The sequence below is a fragment of the Coenobita brevimanus genome, chromosome 100 (assembly GCF_032717465.1).
Source record: "Coenobita brevimanus isolate Jiangsu-jjx chromosome 100, ASM3271746v2, whole genome shotgun sequence".
Taxonomy (NCBI): domain Eukaryota; kingdom Metazoa; phylum Arthropoda; class Malacostraca; order Decapoda; family Coenobitidae; genus Coenobita; species Coenobita brevimanus.
The window spans coordinates 38794705-38818178 of NC_137053.1; the positions used below are offsets into that span (position 1 = coordinate 38794705).

At 44.3% G+C, this 23474-nt stretch overlaps 1 protein-coding gene across 1 annotated transcript in view; it reads right to left on the reverse strand.

Moving 5' to 3' along the window:
• nonC (serine/threonine-protein kinase Smg1) overlaps positions 1–14005 on the reverse strand; it is a 1312439-nt gene extending 1298434 nt beyond the window's left edge. The window contains exon 1 of the mRNA XM_080284159.1: positions 13961–14005. Within this exon, the coding sequence (XP_080140285.1) occupies positions 13961–13985 (25 nt within the window). The 5' untranslated portion in view covers positions 13986–14005. The remainder of the gene's footprint in view (positions 1–13960) is intronic.
• Positions 14006–23474: the final 9469 nt, after the last annotated feature.

The following is a 23474-nucleotide window of genomic DNA, read 5'->3' on the forward strand; positions in this document are numbered from 1 at the left end:
TCACTTCTGAACCCCTTGCTAACCTTCAGAAAGGGAATAATGATCACTTCACTCGCTATCCAATCACTAACTAGCGAGGGAATCATATTGGAGATGTTGGTTAGCATGACTTTTGTTGAGTCATTGTAACAGACGTCTGTCTCATACGGAAATTTAAAAACCCTTGTTAGGCTGGCATCTCTTACTTATATTTCGTTCATTCAATACAAGAGCATCATAGAAGGAAGCAGTCTTACATTACTGTTAGTGAAAAATGGGAAAAACAGTTGCAACATGAAATAATACTTCCCAAAATTACAGCATTATTAGCAGTTTAGTGCCTAGCAATATGAAATTCGATCACTCCATGTTAGGATGGCTTCTGGTACTTTTAGGGTACATAAAATGGTGTAAATGTTCCTTGTAATTGATTTTTGAAAACTTGGTTGTGTTGTCTGTGATTCTAAAATTCAGTACACGCAGGCACTGGAAGACATGCAGGCATTTGTTTTGGATAAAGTGTATTCCTTTACTTAATGGGCTTTGTATTTTCTTAAATGAATGAAAGAATGGGTTTTATTGATTTTTTTTTTTTAAGTTCATTTCACGAAAAATAATACTTATCTCTATATACTGATACATATGTAGTGTACTTTATTAGAGATGAACATTGCATCTCAAATTATTGTACGAAAGGAATCGGACACTTCGGACTTCATATTTCATAAACAAACAGGTAGTGTTAAGATGGCGTCGTGGTATGGAGTAACATTTTATAAGGGGGGTTGTTTGTTTGTTTTCTTGTCTTGTACTCTTCTTTTACATAAAAATAAAGACACCAAACATATATATACAGTACTAATGTGAAAGACTGACTAAGAGGGTGTATGTAGGTGAGGTGGAGGGAGGGAGAGGGAGGGGTAGACCGAGGATGAGGTGGAGGGATGGAGTTGAGAGGTAATGAGGGAGGGGGGGGTGAGATGGGGGGAGGGGAGTCAAATGGTGGGTGACAGAGTGACTTGGAGGCGTTTTGTCTGCGGCCACCCTTTGCGGGATTAGGGCATCGGGCTATAGATAGATAGATAGACTAATGTGTTAAGGTAGTGTCATGGAATGCAGTAACATTTTGTAAGGAAGGGGTTGTTTGTTTTCATATCTTGTATCCTTCTTTTACATAAAAATAAAGAAACCAGATATTGAGTACTGAATAGAGATTCTGAAAGGTGAGTGTGTATTTTAGTGAAAAATACTCATATCAAGCAACCTTTCTGGAGTCTTGGACAAGAAACTTTTTCTCAGAACTTCCCTTCCAGAATTAGGGTGCGTCTTTCACATTGCAGCGTCTAACATGCCACGAAATACAGTACAGAGATAGACCGATCATCCGGGCTATATGGTGTTAACCCCTAAAACGCGGATCGTCGCATTTGCGACGGTCGGCCCAAAGGGCAGAACGGCGGGTCGTCGCGTTTGCGATTTGAGTTAATTTTGAATAACCGCGGGCAAGCATGCTCCAGCTGGTATTGTCTATCAGTCCCGCCACCCGTGAGCTACGTTTAGCACACTTGACCTTTGTACTACTGACCTCGGTTGTTGCCAAGTCTCATTTTTTTTACCCACCGACGCACCGATGCGCGGCCCTCCCTCGTCAGGCGATATGGCAACGCGCGGACGGCTGATACGTGTCAATCTGCGCCGTCATCTCGCAAGCACTTTTTGCTACTGGGAAACGCTTGTTTCCCCAGTTGTCACACTGTCATTTTTTCGCGCGGTTTGCCCCAGAATAGCGTCAGTCCACGCAAATCTGCCACGGTGACACCATGTCTAACTCGAGCTCTTCCGAGTCTGTGCCTTCTAGCCCTCCGAAAAAGGGTTTTGTGACCTCAACCCCCTTCAAAACCTTACCAGGAACTACTAAGGGGCTAAGTGACTCTGCAATAGCCTCAGAACTTTTGAAAGCCTCAATGGACTATGGCAGTGACGTCGGTGTGTGGTCGAGCCTGGCTGAGTCTGACACACAATGCAGTGCAGAGTCCGGGCCAGAAGTGATTGTTTCTGTGCCGGAGGAGAGTGTGTCAGTGCCCAGCACCTCAGCAGGGAAGGCTCCGGTGAGAAGGGGCCTCGAGTATGGGAAGGGGGAAAAACGGAAAAGGAGCGGTGACCCCAGCTCACCGCCATTGTCCCCTACGCCACGTCACGCCACCGCATGCCCGCCATGTACTCCCAGCCCTGTTCTCTCGTCCTCCTCCTCTGCTGCCCTGTCTCCTGAGTCGTCGGAGTCTCCTTCACCACCGAGAAAGGGAAGTAAACGAGCATCATTACGTTTGAGAGGTTTTCGTAGGCCTAGTGTTCGTGTTGGTAGAGTTAAGTCCCCTAGTATAAGGCTAACTCGTAGGGAGGGAACTCGCACTAGGCAACTCAGCAGTCACGCCACCGCGAGTGACCTTGAGCCCAGTGATAATGTCCCTCCCACCACCACCACCACCACCACCACAACACCAACACGACCTGGGATAGCCTCTGCCTCACCTACTGTTGCCCCGCCTGCCTCACCCACTCCCACACGACCTGCCTCACCCCCCGCCGCCCCAAGCACCTCCCAGCCTAGGCAGGGAACGCTGGATGCCTTCGTGTGGTCAGAGGGATCAGATTTTGTGCCTGAGGATCTGCCCTTTGACGACAGTGAGTGTGGACTTCAGGCTGACTTCCCTGTGGACGAGGATGGTGAATGCCTTGACTACCTGTTGGCCTTCCTTGACGACGAGGTTATGGAGCACATCTGTACCGAGACAAACAGGTACGAGGGGCAATGTGCTCCAGTTCGCGAAGGAGAAGGTGAGGCGGCCACGCCATCCACGTCGTGGATGGCAGCATGGGTGCCTCTTACGATCCGCGAGCTTTTTGTATTTATTGGATTGATGTTGCTAATGCCGCACAACTGGAAACACAAGTTAGAAGAATACTGGACTTCCGATGAGCTGTGCCCAACACCCATTTTCAATAAATACATGAGCCGCGATCATTTTAGGCAGCTGATGACTTATCTTCACTTCACGAACAATGATGAGCCTTCCCAAACTGACCCATTATGGAAAGTGAGGGGAATCCTGAACATGATCAAGGATAAGTTTACGAGGTTCTTGCGCCCGTTCAAGAAAGTCGTGATTGACGAGTCCTTGGTATTGTTCAGGGGCCGTCTTCGGTTCGTCCAGTACATTCCAAGCAAACGCCACCGCTTTGGAATCAAGTTTTTCGTGCTGTGCGACTGCAAGACGGGGTTCATCCTTGACTTCGTCACTTACATCGCCAGCAATGTCGATTTGGATAAGACTGACCCCCTTGGATTCTCTGCTTCTGTGGTGAAAGTGCTTTTGGAAAAGTACTTTGGCGAGAATCATGTCCTGTATACGGACAATTACTACACCGCTCCTAAACTCGCCAAGTACCTTTCTGAACACGGCATCGGCTCCTGTGGCACTGTCAGAAGCAAAAGGGCACATTACCCTGCCTTCCCCGAGGCTGAAAAGTCAAAGCGGGGAGACGTGCACCTGAAGAAATCTGACAAGATGCTTGCGATCAGGTGGCATGATAAGAGAGTCGTGAACATGCTCACCACAGTACACAAGGGTGAAATGCTGGCAACAGGGAAGGTCGACAGAAGGACTGGCGAGCCTGTGATGAAGCCTGATGCTGTCATTGACTATAACATCAATATGCGGCTGGTGGACAAGTCGGATATGATGATTGGAGAGATTGACTGCCTGAGGAAAAATCGTCGTTGGTACAGGAAGGTGTTCTTGCACTTGATTGATATGTGCATGTTGAATGCCTTCATCCTGTATAAAATCAAGAACAGGAAGCCAGCCAACTACTCTCTCAGACGATTTTCCAAGACTTGTGTCTACCAGCTGCTTCAGCGTTACGGCCAGGTTCTTTCTACAGGTCCCAAACGCCACCCTCACACACCTCCAGACCGCCTACAGTGTATGGCCTACCTTCAGCGACACCGCCTGGAGCCACTGCCAGCCACTGCAAAGAGGGGGAAAGCAATGAGGAGGTGTCATGTGTGCAGCCACACTACCAGGCAGGAAAGAACCTTTAGGCGCACCTCCTTGCAGTGCAAAGAGTGCAAAGTTCCCCTCTGTGCTTACCCGTGTTTCTTTGACTACCACAGCCTAAGTAGATTTTGAAAATAAGGGTAAGATTCTTTGAAATAATACTGAGAGTGACAGGGATAATATTGTTTAGTTTTCTTTTACGTGCTGACGATAACAGCCTGATGAGTGTAAATTAGTGTACGTACTTGTAAAAGCACTGACAGTGACAGTGTTTTTTGGTGTAAATAATTGTACATAGTAATAATATAAGTATTGCGAGTGACAGTCACTCCAGTGTAAGAAGATGAAAGCATATTTTCCTATTCTATGTTCTGACAGTGACAGTTTGTTGAGTAGAAAATATTATTTTTATAACACTGGACAGTGACACTGATGAATAAGGCAAAAAAAAGAACAGATACAGAGAAAGTGAGTGATAGAAATGAAGTGCGAGTGGCCGACAGGAGCGAGAATAAAGTGCCTGCCGTAAGGCTGAATAAACTCGCGCCGCGATGGTCTTCCTCAGTCCCAATCCACAATACTGGCAGTGACAGTGATTTTTATGGCCGTAATAGTGACAGGCAAACGTTTGCGAAGTCCTATGATGAAAAAAAATGTAGTATACGTGTTTTTTGCCGAGAAAAGGCAAATGTGACAATATTGACGGGAAGATCGCCACCGCGCTGAATGTCGGCCGTGCGCTCCGTTCATTTTAGCCTTATTTTCAGTGCTTATTTACAAATACGGATTCCAAACAACCTGTATGTTGTTGTATAAAGTGTACTGTGACAGATTGAGGCTGTGGTAGAAAGAAAACCGGGTTTCTGGAGGTGTGAGAGTGAAGACTTTGTTACCCAACTTTGCAAGTCTTCACAAGTCCTTTGGTAGTCAACGAAGGCTCAACATGTGGCTCAGGAGAAAGCTGAATGTAAGTACTATATGCCATAAAAATTTTAATGCTCTAGGGTTAATCTATGATTTTTGGAAAATATTTTTCCACAGGTACTCAGACCCCGCTACAACCCCGCCACAGCGGGGGGATCGCCCGTACACAGCCGCGTTTTAGGGGTTAAGGGATGCCCGATTAGTCCGAAAGAACGATTAATCCGGCGGAAACAACACACAAGTACTGTACTTTTAGACTGATTTATTTACCGGTAAATGTACACTTTAAGTACCAGAAAGACCTTTCCAGTTCAATGTATATTCCCCCAACTTGTTTCAGTATTTTTCAGACTATATTCAGTTTGATAAATTATGTTTTCTTACTGAAAGATTTCCTCCCTGTTATTATCGTCACGTTCTAAAGCTGTACCTATGACCGTTTCCAGCACAATGGACGAAACTCATCGTACCCAAATGTGGACTTCGTTTCCCAACTTCCCAACTGAAGGTTAGGTTAGGTTAAATTATTAGGTGCAGTTAAGCTAGGTTAGGCAAGGTTTAAACACTTAGATCAGAACAGTGTCTTCTGCCTTTACGTTAATGAATCAAACAGAGTCGTCACACCAGAACAGCTAAAAACAAAGGGGAAACAGATTTAACAAGAAATGTTTATTTACCAACCAAGAAATCAGAAAAATATAACAAACTATCAGGATGAACTGATTTGGTAAGGTGCTTTTACTGCTTACAGCAAAGCATATGTTTACCCCCCTCAATGTCTGTGAGTTCAGAAATTTTTGTGCTCCCGTGGTAAACATTGGAACATTTTTTCAAAGTTATAAAGTCAGTTTCTTTTTCTTATAGATGTGAAAAGACTCGTCTGGTACACCTGGCTTTTTCCCCTCCTCCCTAAACCCATCTCGTGACTTGCTATGATACAAGAAATTAGGGGGCATGATACATTAGCATTTAAACAAAATTGGAGTGCATGTTACTTTAGCATTTAAACATATTGGCGAAAACATCTGGGATGAAAGGACCGCCTGGCTGTTTGGGATGGTAGAGTAGGGTCGTGTAAACATACCGGTGACCTCTGTTCCTTCCCATAATTGTTCGCAGTTTTTATGGCTCTCCCCACCTCAACGTCACTGACACTGGTACAGTAAAGCATTGTTCAAGGCTGGCAGCCATGAAGAGGTTAATGGAAGGGGTTACTGTTTGTATCAGTACAGTACTCTCTTTCACATATACACGAACGAACAAAATGTGCAATAGATGTACACTTAACTGTAAGGAGCAGAAATACCTGTATGCTCTGTCGGTCCGAAATGTGTTGAGAAGTGACATCGAACAAAGACTGTGGAACTGAATGCCACCTTACGAGAACATGTGAGATGAAAGTATTTTTTATTAGTAAACATTTTTGTTCCATTTCGTCCCCTATAATTGTGAAACTCATAAATTTTCGTTCAAACATACAGCCTAATAACCTTATCAATTCAATTCATATTGCTCTAGTTTGTTTTCTGTATTTTTCTGCCTATTTTGTGAATGGTAAATTACCTTTCGCTGAGATTTCCTCTCTTATTATCATAACGTTCCTTAAGCCTTACCTACGATTGTTTCTGGCATAATGGAAGAAACTTACTCATAATTAGGGTGCATGTTACATTAGCATTTAAACATATCGGCGAAAACATCTGAGATGAAGTGGCAGGCCGCCTGACTGTTTGAGATGGTAGAGAAGGGTCGTGTAAACATACCAGTGACCTTCGTTTCCTTCCCATAATTGTTCGCAGTTTTTTATAGCTCTCCCTAACCCAACATCCCTGACACCAGTACAGTAGAGCATTGTTCGAGGCTTGCAGCTATGATGGGGTTAATGGAATGCATTATTGTTTGTATTAATGCTCTCTTTCACACATAAAGTACACTTAAGAACAAATAAAAGAATGAACAGTAAATGTAAGAGGAAGAAATAACTATGCTCTGTCGGTCCGAAATGTGTTGGGAAGCGCGATATCTAACGAAGAATGCAGAACTGAATGCTAACTTACGAGGACACGATTTTTTTTTTTTTTTTTTTTTTTTTAGCGGACATTCTTGTTCCATTTCGTCCCCTGAAATTGGGAAACCCATTACTTTTCCTCTAAGCATACAGCCCAAAGACTTCACCAATTCACTTCATATTCCTCCAGTTTGTTTTCTGTGCTTTTCTATTTTGAGGGTAGTAAATTACTTTTTCTTGCTGAAAGATTTTCTCTTTTATTATCACGCTCTTTAAGCCGCACCTATGATTGTTTCGGGCATAATGGAAGAAACTCATTGTACACCAAAGTGGATTTAGTTTCCCAATTTCCCAACTGGAGCCCAGGTTAGGTTAAATTAGGTTAAATTATTAAGTAGTTAAGCAAGGTTAGGCTAGGTCAGGTGTATCAGTTGGCTCACCAAACTCCATCCTACCACCCTTCTGATCGAGTTGTGAGCAGGAGGTGTGGGTGGGGGCAGGGTGAGCAGACTCTCTCTGGTTTACCCATGCCTCACTCCCAAGCAACTGGATGCTTCCTGTTTAAACCGGAGATATCGTACGGATAATTCTGTGTACTACTGCACCACTGAACCATTCGGTCACGGCCCGGATATACTGAAAGCTGGATAATCCGAGCCTGGATAATCGAGCTTCCACTGTAATTGTTTTCCAGGGAGGGGTACTAACCCTCCACCAACCCACTTATTGTCACGTAGGGAACACATGTTGGTTGGTTATAAGGTTACCACCCAGTGTTGTACATGCTTTCCTGGTTTACAGGAAATCATTGTACAGTATACGCAAAAATTCTATTGCATATTGAAAAAAATTCCTACCTTTTTTGTTACTGTATAAGTAATTCATGGCATAACGGATCACTATATAACAAGACTCTGCTTTTAACTTAGGTTTAAAGATCACTGACCATGCTAGCATGTGTAGTTCCTATCACCCCATAGTAGTTTTTCATGTGTTGTAATCCTGAGCCATTTCCTTTCTCAGTCCAACGGCCTGGAGGTCTGTGGTCTTCATGCAGAACCTTACCCCATCTTCTTCAGTTTACCACAGGGCATTCTTCCCTCCACATTCACACCTACAATCCTCCTTAATATGTCATCCTTCTCCCTTCTCTCAACATGTCCAAACCATTTAAATCTACTACCTGACACCATCTTTTTGATGTTCATCCATCAATCCATCATCCAATCCTATGTCGCCCAATGAGGAGCATTGCAGCCCAGGGCTAGGCAATTGGTTCTGACATTTAAGATGAGATTGACCAGCCTCACTTATCCCTGAGTGGCATTACATAAGCAATAAACTCGAGCCACCCCTTGGATATAAACCTACACAGGATCAATCTGACCGGAACACCTAAATTACCTACTAAATCACCAGGTGCCATAATTTGGTTATATGGTTACCACCCAGGACAGTAAATGGCTTCCTGGTGTAGGGGAAACCATTTGGCTTGTCACTCTGAGTCACCCACAGGCAGAAGGAAAAGAATGAAGGAAAGACAGACAGGACTGTAAAATCACCCGTAGACAGAAGAAAGAGGAAAGAATGAAGGAAAGAAAGACAGAAGAGGACGGATGAAAGAGAGGAAAGGGCAGACACCCAAAGCAGCTCTACATCGAGTGAGTGGATAAAAATATTTAATATACCTAATGATGATCAGTGTGTGTTTATGAATATGTCTGATGGTGGTAAAACTTTCAGGAGGTCCATGATAGGGAACCACTTACATTCATTTATGCAGGGACCTTACCCTCACATTACCTGCGTAAAACTAGGGCCCACTGTAATCGGCCAGGCAGAGCACATTACGCATAAAAATAAGTCTAACTAAGAACTTCCAATGTCTAGAAACCCTCCTGGTACCCAAATGACCAATATCCAAATTTCCACATACAGTAATCCCTCATTTATCCAGATATAATAGTCCCAATGGCGTGCCTGGGTAGTGGCAACATCTGTGTGATGAACACTATTCCCCTACTATACCTAAACCCTACCTATACCCAACCTCCAACCTATACCTAACATATTTGTACAGTACCTATGCTTAATTTGGCAATGTTTTCTGGTTATTAAGACATATTTAGACATCAAAAAACATAAAGGAATACCCAAAGTAATGCTACACACCATGCAAACCATTCAGGAAAAACAATGAAAACCAAAAAACATCCTACCTATACACTACTGTACATACAATATCCCTCATTTTGGCAGTGTTTTCCGCTCATTCTGCCATATTTTGAAACCAAACATACATAAGATTATCCAAAATAATTTTCAAAACACACACACAAAAAAAAAAAAAACACTGAAAAACAAAAAACACCCTACCTATACATTACTTTATGTACAGTACCCCTCCTAATTTTGGCACTGCTTCCAGGTCAATCTGCCATATTTAGACATCAAAACACACATAGACATATCCAAAGTAATGCTACACACCAAAAGCAATATAAAAAAATAACTGAAAAATTTAAAAAAAAACTACCAATACACTACTGTATGTACAGTAAACCTCCTAATTTTGGCACTGTTCTCCAGTCATTCTCCCACACTGAGACATTAACTCACACATGGGATTATCAATATTATTGATAAACATCACGGAAACAATGCACCTATCTATCTATTGCCAGACGCCATAATCCCGTAAGGGGTGGCCACAAACAAATTGCCTCCATGTCGCATTGTCTCCCACCATTTCACTGCCCTGCTCCCAGCTCACACCCCCCTCTCTCATATACCTCTCCACTACATCCCTCCATCTCATCCTTGGCTTCCCCCTCCCTCTCACCCTTTCCACCTCACTCACATACACTCTCCTCATCAGTCTCTCACTCTCCATCCTCTCCACATGGCCAAACAACCTCAATGTGTTTCTCCTAATGCTTCCTATCACATCCACATCCACACCACATCGCTCCTTCACTTCCTCATTTGTCAGTCTGTCTCTCCATATGACTCCACATTCTCCTCTCAAATAACTCACTTCCACTGCTCTCACTCTTGACTTCTGTCCCTGCAACAAGGTCCATGCTTCTCTTCCATACGTTAGAGTTGGTATCACAATACTGTCAAGAAACGAAATCTAAGGGTGATGTAGGGAAGAGTAAAGTGATGGTCTTTGAGAGAGGTGAAGTCAGTGAATGTACAGCGAGGTTGGATGGTGAGGAATTGGAAAATGTGAGTACGTTTAAGTACTTGGGTAGTGTGATGAGTAAGGATGGAGGTTTGGAGGGTAAAGTGCTTGAAAGGGTACAGTAGGGAAGAAAGGTTGCTGGTTTTTTGAAAGCAGTGATAAGAAACAGGGAAGTAAGTATGGAAGTGAAAAAGTTCCTACATGACAGTACTGTGATACCAACTCCAACGTATGGAAGTGAAGCTTGGACATTGTTGGAAGGACACAAGTCAAGAGTGAGAGCAGTGGAAATGAGTTATTTAAGAGGAGCCTGTGGAGTCACATGGAAAGACTGGCTGACGGATGAGGATATAAAGGAGCGTTGTGGTGTGGATGTGGATGTGATAGGAAGTGTTATGAGGAACACACTGAGGTGGTTTGGCCATGTGGAGAGGATGGAGGGTGACAGACTAACGAAGAGAGTGTATGTGAGTGAGGTGGAGGGGAGAAGAGGGAGGGGGAGGCTGAGGATGAGATGGAGGGATGGGGTGGAGAGGTATATGAGAGAGGGGGGTGTGAGTTGGGAGCAGGGCAGTGAAATGGCGGGGGACAGGACAACGTGGAGGCGATTTGTTTGTGGCCACCCCAAACGGGATTGAGGCGTCTGGCAATAGATAGATAGATAGACAGAAGAGATTCTTCTAAATGGAGCCAAGCTAACCTGTCTAGTCTGGCTTCTAGGACGCATGGTGATATTTGAAGGTAATTTTGAAACAAAAAAAGTGCATCTTACACCCAACGAAGTACAGTCAGTGTAGTGGAGACAGCAGAATAAAGTGCTTGTTGGAGGTATGTAAGAAGGCACTGGGAAAGCACCTGGGGTTGATGAGGCGTATGCAGAGATTATTAAGTGTAGTGGAGAGAGTGGAATGAAGTGCCTGTTGGAGAAAAAGGCTGTGACTGTACCCCTGCACAAAAATAAAGGTGAGTGAAGTGAGTGCAAGAATTATCGTGGCATAAGATTACTGAATGTGATAGGGAAGGTATATGGAAGAATGATTATAGAGAAAGTAGGAGAGATATTAGATGTCCTGGTGAATGATGAACAGGGTGGCTTTAGGAGTGGCAGGTGATGTGTGGATCAAACATTTGCAGTGAGACAGATAATGGAGGAGGCTTGTGAGAAGGAGTACAAGGTGCTTATGATATTCATGGATCAGGAAAAAGCAAATGACAAAGTAGACAGAGAAGGATTGTGGAAGGTTCTGCGCATGTATGGTGTAGATGTTAAGCTGCTAGGTGCTGTCAGGAGTTTTTATGATGGTAGTGAAGCATGTGTAAGGGTTAATGGGTATCTAAGTGAATGGTTCACGATCGGTGTGGGCATGTGACAAGGTTGTGTGATGTCCCCATGGTTGTTCAATAAATATATGGATGGGGTGATGAGGGAAGTAAAAATGCGAGTAATGGAGAGGGGAATGGCATTGGTAATGAATGGTGATGGATGGAATATCTCAAATTTGTTGTATGCTGATGATGCAGTAGGGGTACTTGCAAATACTGGACAAGAACTGGGTAGACTAGTGCAGAGTTTTGCTGATGTTTGTGAATATCGTGCCTTGACAGTAAATGCAGAAAAGAGTAAAGTGATGGTTACAGAGAGAGATGGTGGCTCCCAGTGTGATGTTAGAGTGAATGGAGAGAGACTGGAATTGGTGAGAGAGTTCAAATACCTGGGTAAAGTGATAGAAAAGAGAAGAAAAAGTGCAAATGAAGAGGAAAAAGGGAGGAAAATGTGCAAAAGAAGTGGAAAGTAGAGTGACACAAGGAAGAAAAGTAGCTGTGCAATGAAGGCCTTGATAAGAAACAGAGGCTTGAGTGTTGCAGCTGCACGGGGCTTACATGAAGGAGTGTTACTGCCAACTTTAACATACGGATAAGAGACTCTGGTGTGGCACGAAAATGATAAGAGTGAGAGCAAAGATGGGACTCCTGAGGAATGTATGTGGAGGACAGAGAGTGGATGGGATACAAAATGAAGCGATTCGTGAAAGATGTGGAGTAAGGAAGTCTGAAGAGTGTACTGAGATGGTATGGTCATGTAGAGAGAATGGATAAGAACAGAGTGGTGAAAAAGGTGCATCTGAGTGAATTTAAAGGAGGAAGGAGGTGAAACAGGCCAAGGAGAAGGTGGAGGGATATGGTGGATGAGTGTGCGAGGAAGAGAGGCTTGGAAGTCGGTGAGGCTAGGGGACTGACAACAGATCAAGCTTGCTGGATGAATATTGTAAGGAGAAGCGCATGATTAGGGATTTGGCACCCCTTTATAACGTGACAGCATCCAGACTGACTCTATTGGGTACGTTTATGTGAAGCTACATTATGTGGTGAATGTTTTTGGTTTATCAGATAGAGCCAGGATTCCGGGGGGTTTGAATGGTAAGTGAATGGAAGCATGGCGCATTGGAATGGGCAAATTTCGGCTGTCTGGACGTTGCTACTCCTCACCCTGCCCTAGGGTGGAAAAGGAGGTCCGGGTAATGATGATGATATATATTTTGCTCAAGATTAGTGGAAAAAATGAAAGGAAACTGAATTTCTGCTCACTGCCCTTGTACCCTCAAAAGAAAACATTAAACCTAAGCCATGCCATTCATGGAACTCCACCAGTGTGTGTGTGTGTGTGTGTGTGTGTGTGCGCACTTGCACTGCCTGATTCACAAGTTCCTACCAGTCTGCCACAGCTCTTTGACAGATGACTCCTAAGTATTTGTGTCATCATTCAAACCACAGTGATATAATATTATGGTCTAAATATTGCCCATGTTTTAGTTCAAGCATTTTATCATCTAAAACAGCCAACAGAATTAGATAGTGTACAACCGTACCTTTGAAAATTAATCATCATCGCTGCGATACTTCACATCTAAAATGGTGGGGAAATAAGTGCTGGAGTCTTGGGGCACCCAAAACAATGGTGAAATAAGTGCTAGAGTCTAGGGTCACTGGATAAAACAGACACATATTTTTCATCATTACTCAGCTGATTCTGATACGATTTCAATTATTGGATAAATTTCCCTTTCAATACCAATACCAATAACAATCAGCTTTTGTTGCCGTTTTACAGCACTACCTTGCTGGTAAGTCTCTTGAATGTGTGGGGGAGGGGCTGCAGTTGGCTCAGGAGCTAGGAGTGGCTGGAAGACACTCAGGGAAATGTTACTTCTCAGGACACTGAGAGGGATCTCCCTGTGTGCTAAGGAGTCCCTGTATGCAGCATGTACAGTATTAGAAAAGTAATGCTGTATGACAGTATGATCTGGGCAGTAAAGGAAGAGGGTATTCATAGGCTCAAACATATATGGATGATAATGATCAGATGGATGTGTAGTGCATCCTTGAATGGCAAGGCTGGTGAGGGGGGGGGGAGGATAAGATTGCAAATGAAGAGTTGGAACAAAGAATGGGATTTGAATGTATGTGTTGTAAGGAGATGAGGCAGGTTGAGATGATTTGGGCATGTAGTGAGGATGGAGAATGAAAACTAGGGCAAAGGGTAAAAGGGTGTATAAACATTAAGGGTACAGCTGCGACAGGCAAATAAAAAAAGACCTGGGATGAGGTCATGAGGTGTGACCTCAAAGATGAAGGACTTAACAAAGAGCATGATAGACATCTAGTAGTGTGGAGAGCTGCAATAGGTGAAAAAGGCCAACACATGGAAAAATGTAGGAGCTGTTATAAACAAAACGAAAGGAAACAAAGTAGTCCTGTACCTGAGCTACAGGAACCTCCATACAAAATGACAATGCCAAAACTTACCTTTGTGTGGCCGATGCTTTCCCATATCACTTTTATCTGAATGTGTTTTACTATCATCATCCACAGCATGAGCTTGATCCCTGCGATCAGCTGGACCTGCCTGGCGATGATGGGACATTCCACGTCGGTACCGTCCACTACCCCTACCTCCTCCACCACCTCGGTACTCTCGCTGTACTCTCCCTCCCCCTCCTCCTCCACCTTCATCCCTCTCTATGCCACTTCCTCCAACCATGCTACGCATTACTTCAACACCTGAAAATAAAAATTGTTTGTGGATGGCTTTCATTTAATTCATGTCTGATGTCCAGTAACACTGTGCATACAAGGTTGCCTACACACAGACTGTCAAGAGAAGTCTTCAGAAGGGAGAACTGGGAGACGCTACCAGAATTTTTTTTTTTAATCCAAAGTAGAAAAAACAACAGCCCAGAAGCCTCAAAAAAAAAATTCTTCCCAAGAAGAACACAAACAAACAAAATAAACCCATACAAGTATTAAAGATCCATTCATGTTGAGATGCAATCTCACAGACAAAGCATTCAACCCATAAAATATGGTATTTAGATTTTCATGCTTACATGTGGTAAACAAAAATTAACTGGTTTTCTAATGTCCCAAAATACAACTTACTTGACTGATATGAATGAGAACATGTTAATGTACAGGTATGTTTATCAATCTATCTATCTATCTATTGCCAGACGCCTCAATCCTGTTTGGGGAGGCCACAAACAAATTGCCTCCACGTCGCCCTGTCCCCCGCCATTTCACTGCCCTGCTCCCAACTCACACCCACCTCTCTCATATACCTCTCCACCCCATCCCTCCATCTCATCCTCGGCCTCCCCCTCCCTCTTCCCCCCTCCACCTCACTCACATACACTCTCTTTGTCAGTCTTTCACCCTCCATCCTCTTCACATGGCTAAACCACCTCAGTGTGTTCCTCATAACGCTTCCTATCACATCCACATCCACACCACAACTCTCCTTTATATCCTCATTCGTCAGCCTGTCTCTCCATGTGGCTCCACAGGCTCCTCTTAAATAACTCATTTCCACTGCTCTCACTCTTGACTTGTGTCCTTCCAACAACGTCCAAGCTTCACTTCCGTACGTCAGAGTTGGTATCACAGTACTGTCATGTAGTAACTTTTTCAGTTCCATGCTCACTTCCCTGTTTCTTATCACTGCTTTCAAAGAACTAGCAACCTTTCTTCCCTGCTGTACCCTTTCACGCACTTCACCCTTCAAACCTCCATCCTTACTCATCACACTACCCAAGTACTTAAACGTACTCACATTTTCCAATTCCTCACCATCCAACCTCGCTGTACATTCTCTGACTTCACCTCTTTCAAAGACCATCACTTTACTCTTCCCTACAATCACCTTTAGATTCTGTTTCTTACACACTCTCCCAAACTCATCCACCAAGCCTTGCAGCTCCCCTTTGTCTTCACTCAACAACACAGTATCATCTGCAAACAACAGTACAGGCCCTCTCTCACCAGGGCCACTCCAACATCCACTACCCTACCTTGTACCTCTTTTATTACCCCATCCATGTACAGATTGAACAACCATGGAGACATGACACATCCCTGTTTCAACCCAACTTTCAGAGAGAAAAATGCACTTAGTATGTTTATTATAATATAAATACTGTATATTTTTGCCACAACCCAAGAGAGGCAATGTGAACATTCCATGATGGGTCCCAGGGTTTTATTCTCTCAGGGCCTATCAAAGAAAGATCACATTAACTCTCTTGCAAATTCTATTTCCGAGAGAACTGGTGTGCTATGCCAGTTCCATGCCTCTTTTACCTTCACACACAAGCTGACTTTATACACAAGCCTAATTTCCCCCTGTATGGAGTAAACTCGCATGTGTAGGGAGGCTCCTCACATTCAGCTCTTCTAAACAGGGTGGAGTCAAAGATGATTTGTCACATCAATTCCTCTCCTCGTACTAAATTCTTCAACCTCTCTCTCTCTTCACTGCACTGCTGCAACTTTCTCTCTTTTACTATTACTAGTTAAATGGTCATTGCTCTTCTGAACTGTCTGCTTGCCCCCCTCCTCCATTAGAACACGCATGTAGCACTCACCTAGCAGTGCATTCTCACCCCATTTCTGTCCAACTCTTTTATGCAAGAGTTAACTAAGACTTTTAGTTATTCATGTATGCAACAGGTCAATTCTGAAACTGTCTTTCTCTGTCTGTATTTACCTCTGACTATGATCTCCAGTCTTTTAAATGCAATGTTTCCAAATATCTCAAAATGAATGGATTTTGAATTTGGCTCTCACTTCCGTTTTTCTTGGAGGGAACAAATTTGCATTTCCCTACCCTACCCTACCCTGCCTTTCCCTACCCTACTCTGCCCTGCCATTCCCTAACCTACCCTGCCTTTCTCTGTATGCTTTGGCTTTTCCTACCCTATCCTGCCTTTCCCTGCCAAGCTTTGGCTTTTCCTACCCAACTCTGCATCTCCTTACTCTACCCTGCCTTTCCCAGTTGTACTCTGCTTGTCCAATTCTTGTCATACTTTGTCTTTCCCTATCTACATCTCCTTACCCAACCTTGCCTTTCCCTACCCTATCCTGCGTCTCCAAGCCATGCGTTGTCTTTTCCTACCCTATTATGCCTTTCCTCACACAAAGGACATGCAAATGCATCAGGAGATATGTAAATATGTGGAAAGACCCTGTTGGAGACAATGGTGGGTGAAACGGCAGTGCAGTACACACTAGCAAAAGTGAAAGTGATGCTATGAAGCTACAGTATTCTGGTTTGCTATAGTTACAGTAATCCCTCATTTATCTGGACATAATACAGCCAAAGACATGTCTGGGTAGTGACAACATCTGGATAATGAACACTATTCCCCGTCTATACCCAGACCTACACCCAACCTCCAACCTATACCTAACCTATCTGTACAGTACCTATAGTATGCTTAATTTGGCAGTGTTTTCTGGTCATTCAGGTATATTTAGACATCAAAACACACATAGCAATATCCAAAGTAATGCTAAACACCAAGAAAACCATGCAGAAAATCCACTGAAAACCAAAAAGCACCCTACCTATACACTACTGTATGTACAGTACCCCTCCTTATTTTGGCAGTGTTTTCCAGTTATTCTGCCATGTTTTGACATCAAAACATACACAGGATTACCCAAAATAATTTTCAATAACAAGAAAACCATAAAAAAAAAAAACAACACTGAAAACCAAAAAACACCCTATCTATACACTACTGTATGTACAGTGCCCCTTCTAATTTTGGCACTGTTTTCAGGTCATTCTGCCATATTTTGACATCAAAACACACATGGGAATATCCTAAATAAATTTTTACACCAAGGATTCTATGAAAAAAAAAAAAAAGTTCCCTGCCAAAAACCATTCGGTTGGGGTACCTACCACCAAGTGCACTGCAGACAGGCTTCTTAACAAGCACACCTCCAGCAGGTGTAGAGTTGTCCCAGGTGGTTTAGTGGCTAACCTTCACAGTTAGCAAACGCTGAAGAACTCCTCCTCCTCCTTCTCCTGTACCTGCTGGAGCTGGATGATGAGCAGTGACGTGTGGTGCGGTGATGGTGGCGTACCCACTTTAGAAGACTCCGAAGACAGCTGCAAGCTTATGTCCAACAGAGACTCAATGGCTGTTGACGTGTTCGGTTCCGGGTCCTGTGGTAACGGCGGGAAACAAGGTGGTGGTGGTGGTGGTGGTGGTGGTGGTGAAAATGGGCTGGCAATCACAGGGGTCGCAGGCTTGAAGAAGGAGCCGGTCCTGGTCTGATGACTGGACTGACGACTCTGCCGGAAAATGACTGCGTCCCAGACTCCCCGCAGCTCCATCGCCAGGCTGAGTGGCACCAACTCCCTGCCACAGTATGGGTGCTCGGCATACTCCAGCACCCCCTCAAGGTAGCCACAGAGGACAATGAGACGAGATAGTGAAGGAGTTGCGGAGGGCTGCAAATCAGGGTCCTCATCCTTGTCGGTCTCGCTGTCCTCTTTCGTGCCCGCAGAGGCAGCACCGGAGATCTCATTAGACATGGTCTGATAATCAGGATAGCCACCACTGTCGTCCAGCCAATCTCTCACATCGTCAACTTCCATCTGCTCTCCTACTGTTTGAGGGCAGCTGTGGAAATCATCCAGGTCAAACCCCGCAAGGTCATGCTCGGCTTCGATTCCCTGGAGGAGACAAAACCAACCACTTTCGAGGGTTTTCACGGAGACTTCCTTCCGCATGTTCACCCAATTGAACACTAGACCTCAGGCAGTAACACTGAAGACTATGCAAGGTCTGCTCCCCATGTGTGTCCTTGCCCCTGTCCTTGTCCTCCAGCACCACCATCACCTTGTTCAGGAACCTCCGGCAGTACAGTCTCTTGGCAGCCACAATAAAACCCTGGTGCTTTGGTTGAATCAGAGAAGTCGTATTTGATGGGAGAAACATGCACCTAATCCACCCATCATGAGCAACCAAATCCTTCTCCAACAAATGAGCAGGGGCACTGTCCAGGAACAGTGGTGCCTTCACCTGGTTGTGAGTGATACCAAGGATCTCTGTTTCATAATAGATAACCTCCTTGACGAAGTGTCTGTGGAACCAATCTCTGAAGATCTTTGCGGTAAACCAAGCTTTCACAGAATGGTACCACATAACAGGCAGGCTACTCATCAACCCAAAGAAACAACATGGTTGTTTTGCACACCCAACAACAACGGGTTTGAAGCAGTGCATCCCATTAGCATTGGCACAACACAAAACAGCGACACGCTGCTTCGACAACTTCTGACCGGGCAGTTTTCTCCTTTTCCTCAGCTAGGGTGTTGGTGGGCAAGCAGCAGTAGAACAGAACAGTTTCATTAGTGTTATAGACTTGACCAAGGGCAAGGCCCTCGTCCTTGATCAGGCGCTGCACTTTCTGGCAAAATGGGTCTACTTCCTCTGCTGCCATGTCCAAGGCCTTGCCATTTGCCTTACGGCCAGTAAGTCCATGGCGATGCTTGAAGTGAAAGAGCCATCCCTCAGATGCTTTGAAGCTGTGCACATTCTGCAGGTGTACAAACTTCTTGCCTGCAGCCTTTGCCTTGGTCCCATGCACTAGCACACCGGCATCACGTTGCTGGTGAAACCACAACGTGGACCAGTCAATTACAGCGTACCGGGCCTGAGCCATTACCTTCCTGCCGCCCTTACATGTGCTTTCGCCGAAATCCTGTCCATACTGCGTAAGCTTGTCCTGTGACTTCTTGATATCAAACAATGTTGAATGGGCTAGATCATATTCGGAAAGTATGTGTCCAGTGGTCCAGCCTGCGTCAACCTTGCTCAGTATCTCACGTTTCTTCTCTAGAGTCAGAAGCTTCCTCTTCCGCTTCTCAGGTGCTGGTGGGACCATCAACACACACACAAGAATACAGCAGAGGGGGACCACAACCTGGAGAAGGCAGGGGACCACCACAAAAGCTACCATATTCACAGCCATTCTTGCAAGTGAGTCACTCACGCGAGACAAAGGCAGGAATTGAGGCACAGGCTTGTTGACCAACGAGCAGTACAGCGCTGCTGTATTGCACCCCATGGTTGCATCTGAGCAAAGACAAAGCAAAATGCAGCAAACTGATATCTGCACACTGTACAGTATATGGTTCACTTTTGTTTGCCCAGGCAAGGGTTAGCACATGATGACAACAGCAGATGACCAGTACATCACCACCTCAGGCAATGTATGACTAATGTGGCTGGCCAGCCAATGCTGACCATTCGGTAGGGAAGCACACTGAAGTAGGTGGTGGGGAGTTTCCGCACTAATCCCGGAGGCCGGAGGTGTCCTGCCATTCGGTGTAATGGTGGATGGGCATTTTTACAGTACATTTACTCATTGTAAGCCAAGAAACCATGTACAACGCTGGTTGGTAACCATATAATCAAACCATACGTGCTCCCTATGTCTCAGCAAGTGGGTTGGTGGAGGGTTAGTGCCCCTTCCCGTAAAACAAATAACTCAAAGTCAAATGGCCACCCCTCATGGGATTATGGCATCTGGCAATAGACAGATACTCATGGCTTGTGATGTGCGTTACACACGTGGTGGCCACCAGGAACCCTTCGCCAGGAACAATGCTCACCCCGTCGTTTCAAAACTAACCATAGAATTTTCTTGAAAATATGCTCAATGTGTTTCCCGGGCAAAATTACGTATGTGAACGTATCCTAACCTAACCAAACCTAGCCTATTCCATCAGGGCTGCTTGGCTAAGGTAGCTGGCTGAGGTATTGAAACAAAAACCCATACAGACGGAAATGTACTGAACAGTACATACACAATACTATACTATCATATGAGGCATCTAGAACCAAAGAGGCATCGGCACCAAAATGTACTTTTGAGTTATGACGCTTTAAAGTTGTTTATGGCAATGTCATATCCAAAAGGCAATAAACAAACATTTTATACATCAAAATGATCATCAGTGCCTATGCTCTACATGCAAAAAAAATAACAATATATATAATAAAAATAATAATAATAACTGTAACCGCAAAATGTGCAGTAAACCAAACCCCCAATTTATAAGTGGACATAATAACATATTGTAGGGATTTAAAAACATACCAGAAAAAACATCAGAGAATGTATTAAGTACAAAACTATAATAACTGATGATTCCAGTTCACTTAATATTAATAAACAAATAATCATTACTGTAATTTCACATTTTTTGCAACTAAAACTGAAATCAATGCAATTATTATTTTTCCTCTACCATAATAGATTGAAATAATAACTATCTACCTATTGCCAGATGCCATAAGCTCTTATACGGGGTGGCCACAAACAAATCGCCTCCACGTCACCCTGTCCCCCACCATTTCACTGCCCTGCTCCCAATTCACACTCCCCTCTCTCATATACCTCTCCACTCCATCCCTCCATCTCATCCTTGGCCTTCCCCTCCCTCTCTCCCCCTCTACCTCACTCACATACACTCTCCTCGTCAGTCTCTCGCTCTCCATCCTCTCCACATGGCCAAACCACCTCAATATGTTTCTCCTGATGCTTCCTATCACATCCACATCCACACCACAACGCTCCTTCGCATCCTCATTTGTCAGTCTGTCTTTCCACGTGACTTCACAGGCTCCTCTCAAATAACTCATTTCGACTGATCTCACTCTTGACTTGTGTCCCTCCAACAACGTCCAAGCTTCACTACCACTCAAAAAAAAAAAAAAAAAAAAAAAAAAAAAGTAGTGTAGTGCTTAACCCCTAAACCACGGGCTTGTTTTGCTTTGACTTGCGTGTCCCGCGGGCATATTCGCGCTCCAACAGACTCTCTAAAAATATTTGCCAAAAATCAGTTATTAGTCCTAGAATATTAAAATTAAATATGCATATGGCACATACCTTCAGCTTTCTCCTGGGATGTTTGTTGAGCCTTAGTCGAGTACCGTAGGACTTGTGGAGACCTCTGAAGTTGGGTAACGAAGTCTCCACTTTACACTTCCCGACAACCCGTAATATGATTACCACAGCCTGATATTATCACTAGAAACACTATTCTATGATTCTCAAATAGTTTGGAATCCATACTCCCTCCCCCCCAAAAAAACACTGTGAAAGCAATGAAAATTACAAGCGCATATGACCTTCCCACTTGCGATCGTTTGCCGCTGGTGTTCTGTCATTTATTATTCATAAAAACACTCACAGTTTAGATTTCTATTACTATTTAACCCTTATATATATCTACAGTCTTTATCCATAAGTTTCCTTCAGTAATAGTAGTTTATTGTCACTGCAGGCATTCAATTTCTCTTTCAGTAAAATACGTAGCATTCACTTTCTCGTCCTGTATACTAGCGTTGAGAGTGAATTTGTCACTTTCACCTTCACTTTCATAACTCATAGTATTTCTACATGCTAGAGTGAAACTTTCACTTTCATTACTCCTAGTATATATACTCGTATTCTTATATTACTACTCATTTACATTTCTATTTACTTTCTCTATTTTATTTACATTATTTACATTTCTATTTTATTTACACTGTGTTATGCAGTCACTTCCAGTAACTTATAAAATTATTTTCCACTGTTCACTTATATTTACATTCATTGCTTTCACTTGCTGTTTACACATTATTTACACATTACTGTATTTAAATTTCCACTTGCACTGTTTTACTCACCAGAAAGATCATAGGCACTCTCTATCATTTTCATTGACAAATTGCCCAGTTCACGTTCCACAGCACTCATTTACCCTTTTACCTCTTTCCACACGAGGATTAGTAGGGGGTAGAGGTCACAGGGCCCTTTGCATGGGGCTAAAAAGGGGCGGAATATGACAGGCGCGAATCTGACGTGCTTCCACCTCGAAAGACAACAGTAAACTGAATACAGTATGTGGTGGCCTGCCTAGGGGAAGTGCAGTGCTGCCAATCTCAGCCTGGTGAGAGCTGCTAATATATACGCTATGAAATGACTGGCAGGAAATCTAGACAATAGCAGTAATCCCTCTAATATCTGAACGCCCAATATCCAAACATCCCCACTAACCGGACATACTCGTCCCGGGATCCAATATCCCCCCCCTCCCCCCCCCCAAAAAAATCCCCGCCCATAATTTGAACTTGAAGCACAGGGCGCGAGACAGCTTTGTTGTGGCACGTCATTCCTCCGACGTCCGCTAGAGCACCCCTGCATCCTCCCCACTTTCCACCTGTCTCTCGTCGTAAGTGCGCGCTCGTCGTCATGGCTGCCCACGTGCTCGCTTTTGTGGTGGTGACTTACCTGCTGCAGGCACTCCTGCTGCTCTCGTGCCTCTTCTCCGTGTGTGTGATGATGGCCCTGCTGCCTGAGAAGAGGAAGAGAGTGGTGTTGACTCTGGAGAAGAAAAGGGAGATATTGGAGAAAGTAGATGCGGGGTGGTCTTCTTCCCGCATCCTCCGCGAGTTCAACCTGGCCTAATCTACTTTGTTTGATATTAAGAGATACCGAGACAAACTCATGCAGTACACGGCTGACTTCTCGTCGAGAAGCAAATGCAATGTGGAGAGGAAGGTGATGTTTACTCCCAAGTTTGCTGAAGTCGACCGCTCCACATTGATTTGGTATCGACAGCAACGTGCTGCTGGTGTGATGGTACGTGGTATGGAGCTGAAGGCTGCTGCTGAGAAGTTCGCCAGGCTTCACGACGCCCTAGACTTCAAGGCATCCGAGGGTTGGCTCTTCGCGTTGAAGTTACGGCATGGCCTTACCAACCGTAAAGCTCATGGCGAAGCTTTGGACGCTAACGAGGATGGAGTCGACGAGATTCGGCACAAGGTGAAGGGCTTGATCGACAGGGAGGGCCTCATTCTCGGTCAAGTCTACAATGCTGACGAAACTGGTTTATTCAATCGCTCTTTCCCAACGAACACTCCAGCCGAAGAGACGGAGAAGCGTGTACCTGGCCGCAAGCTCTCCAAGGAAC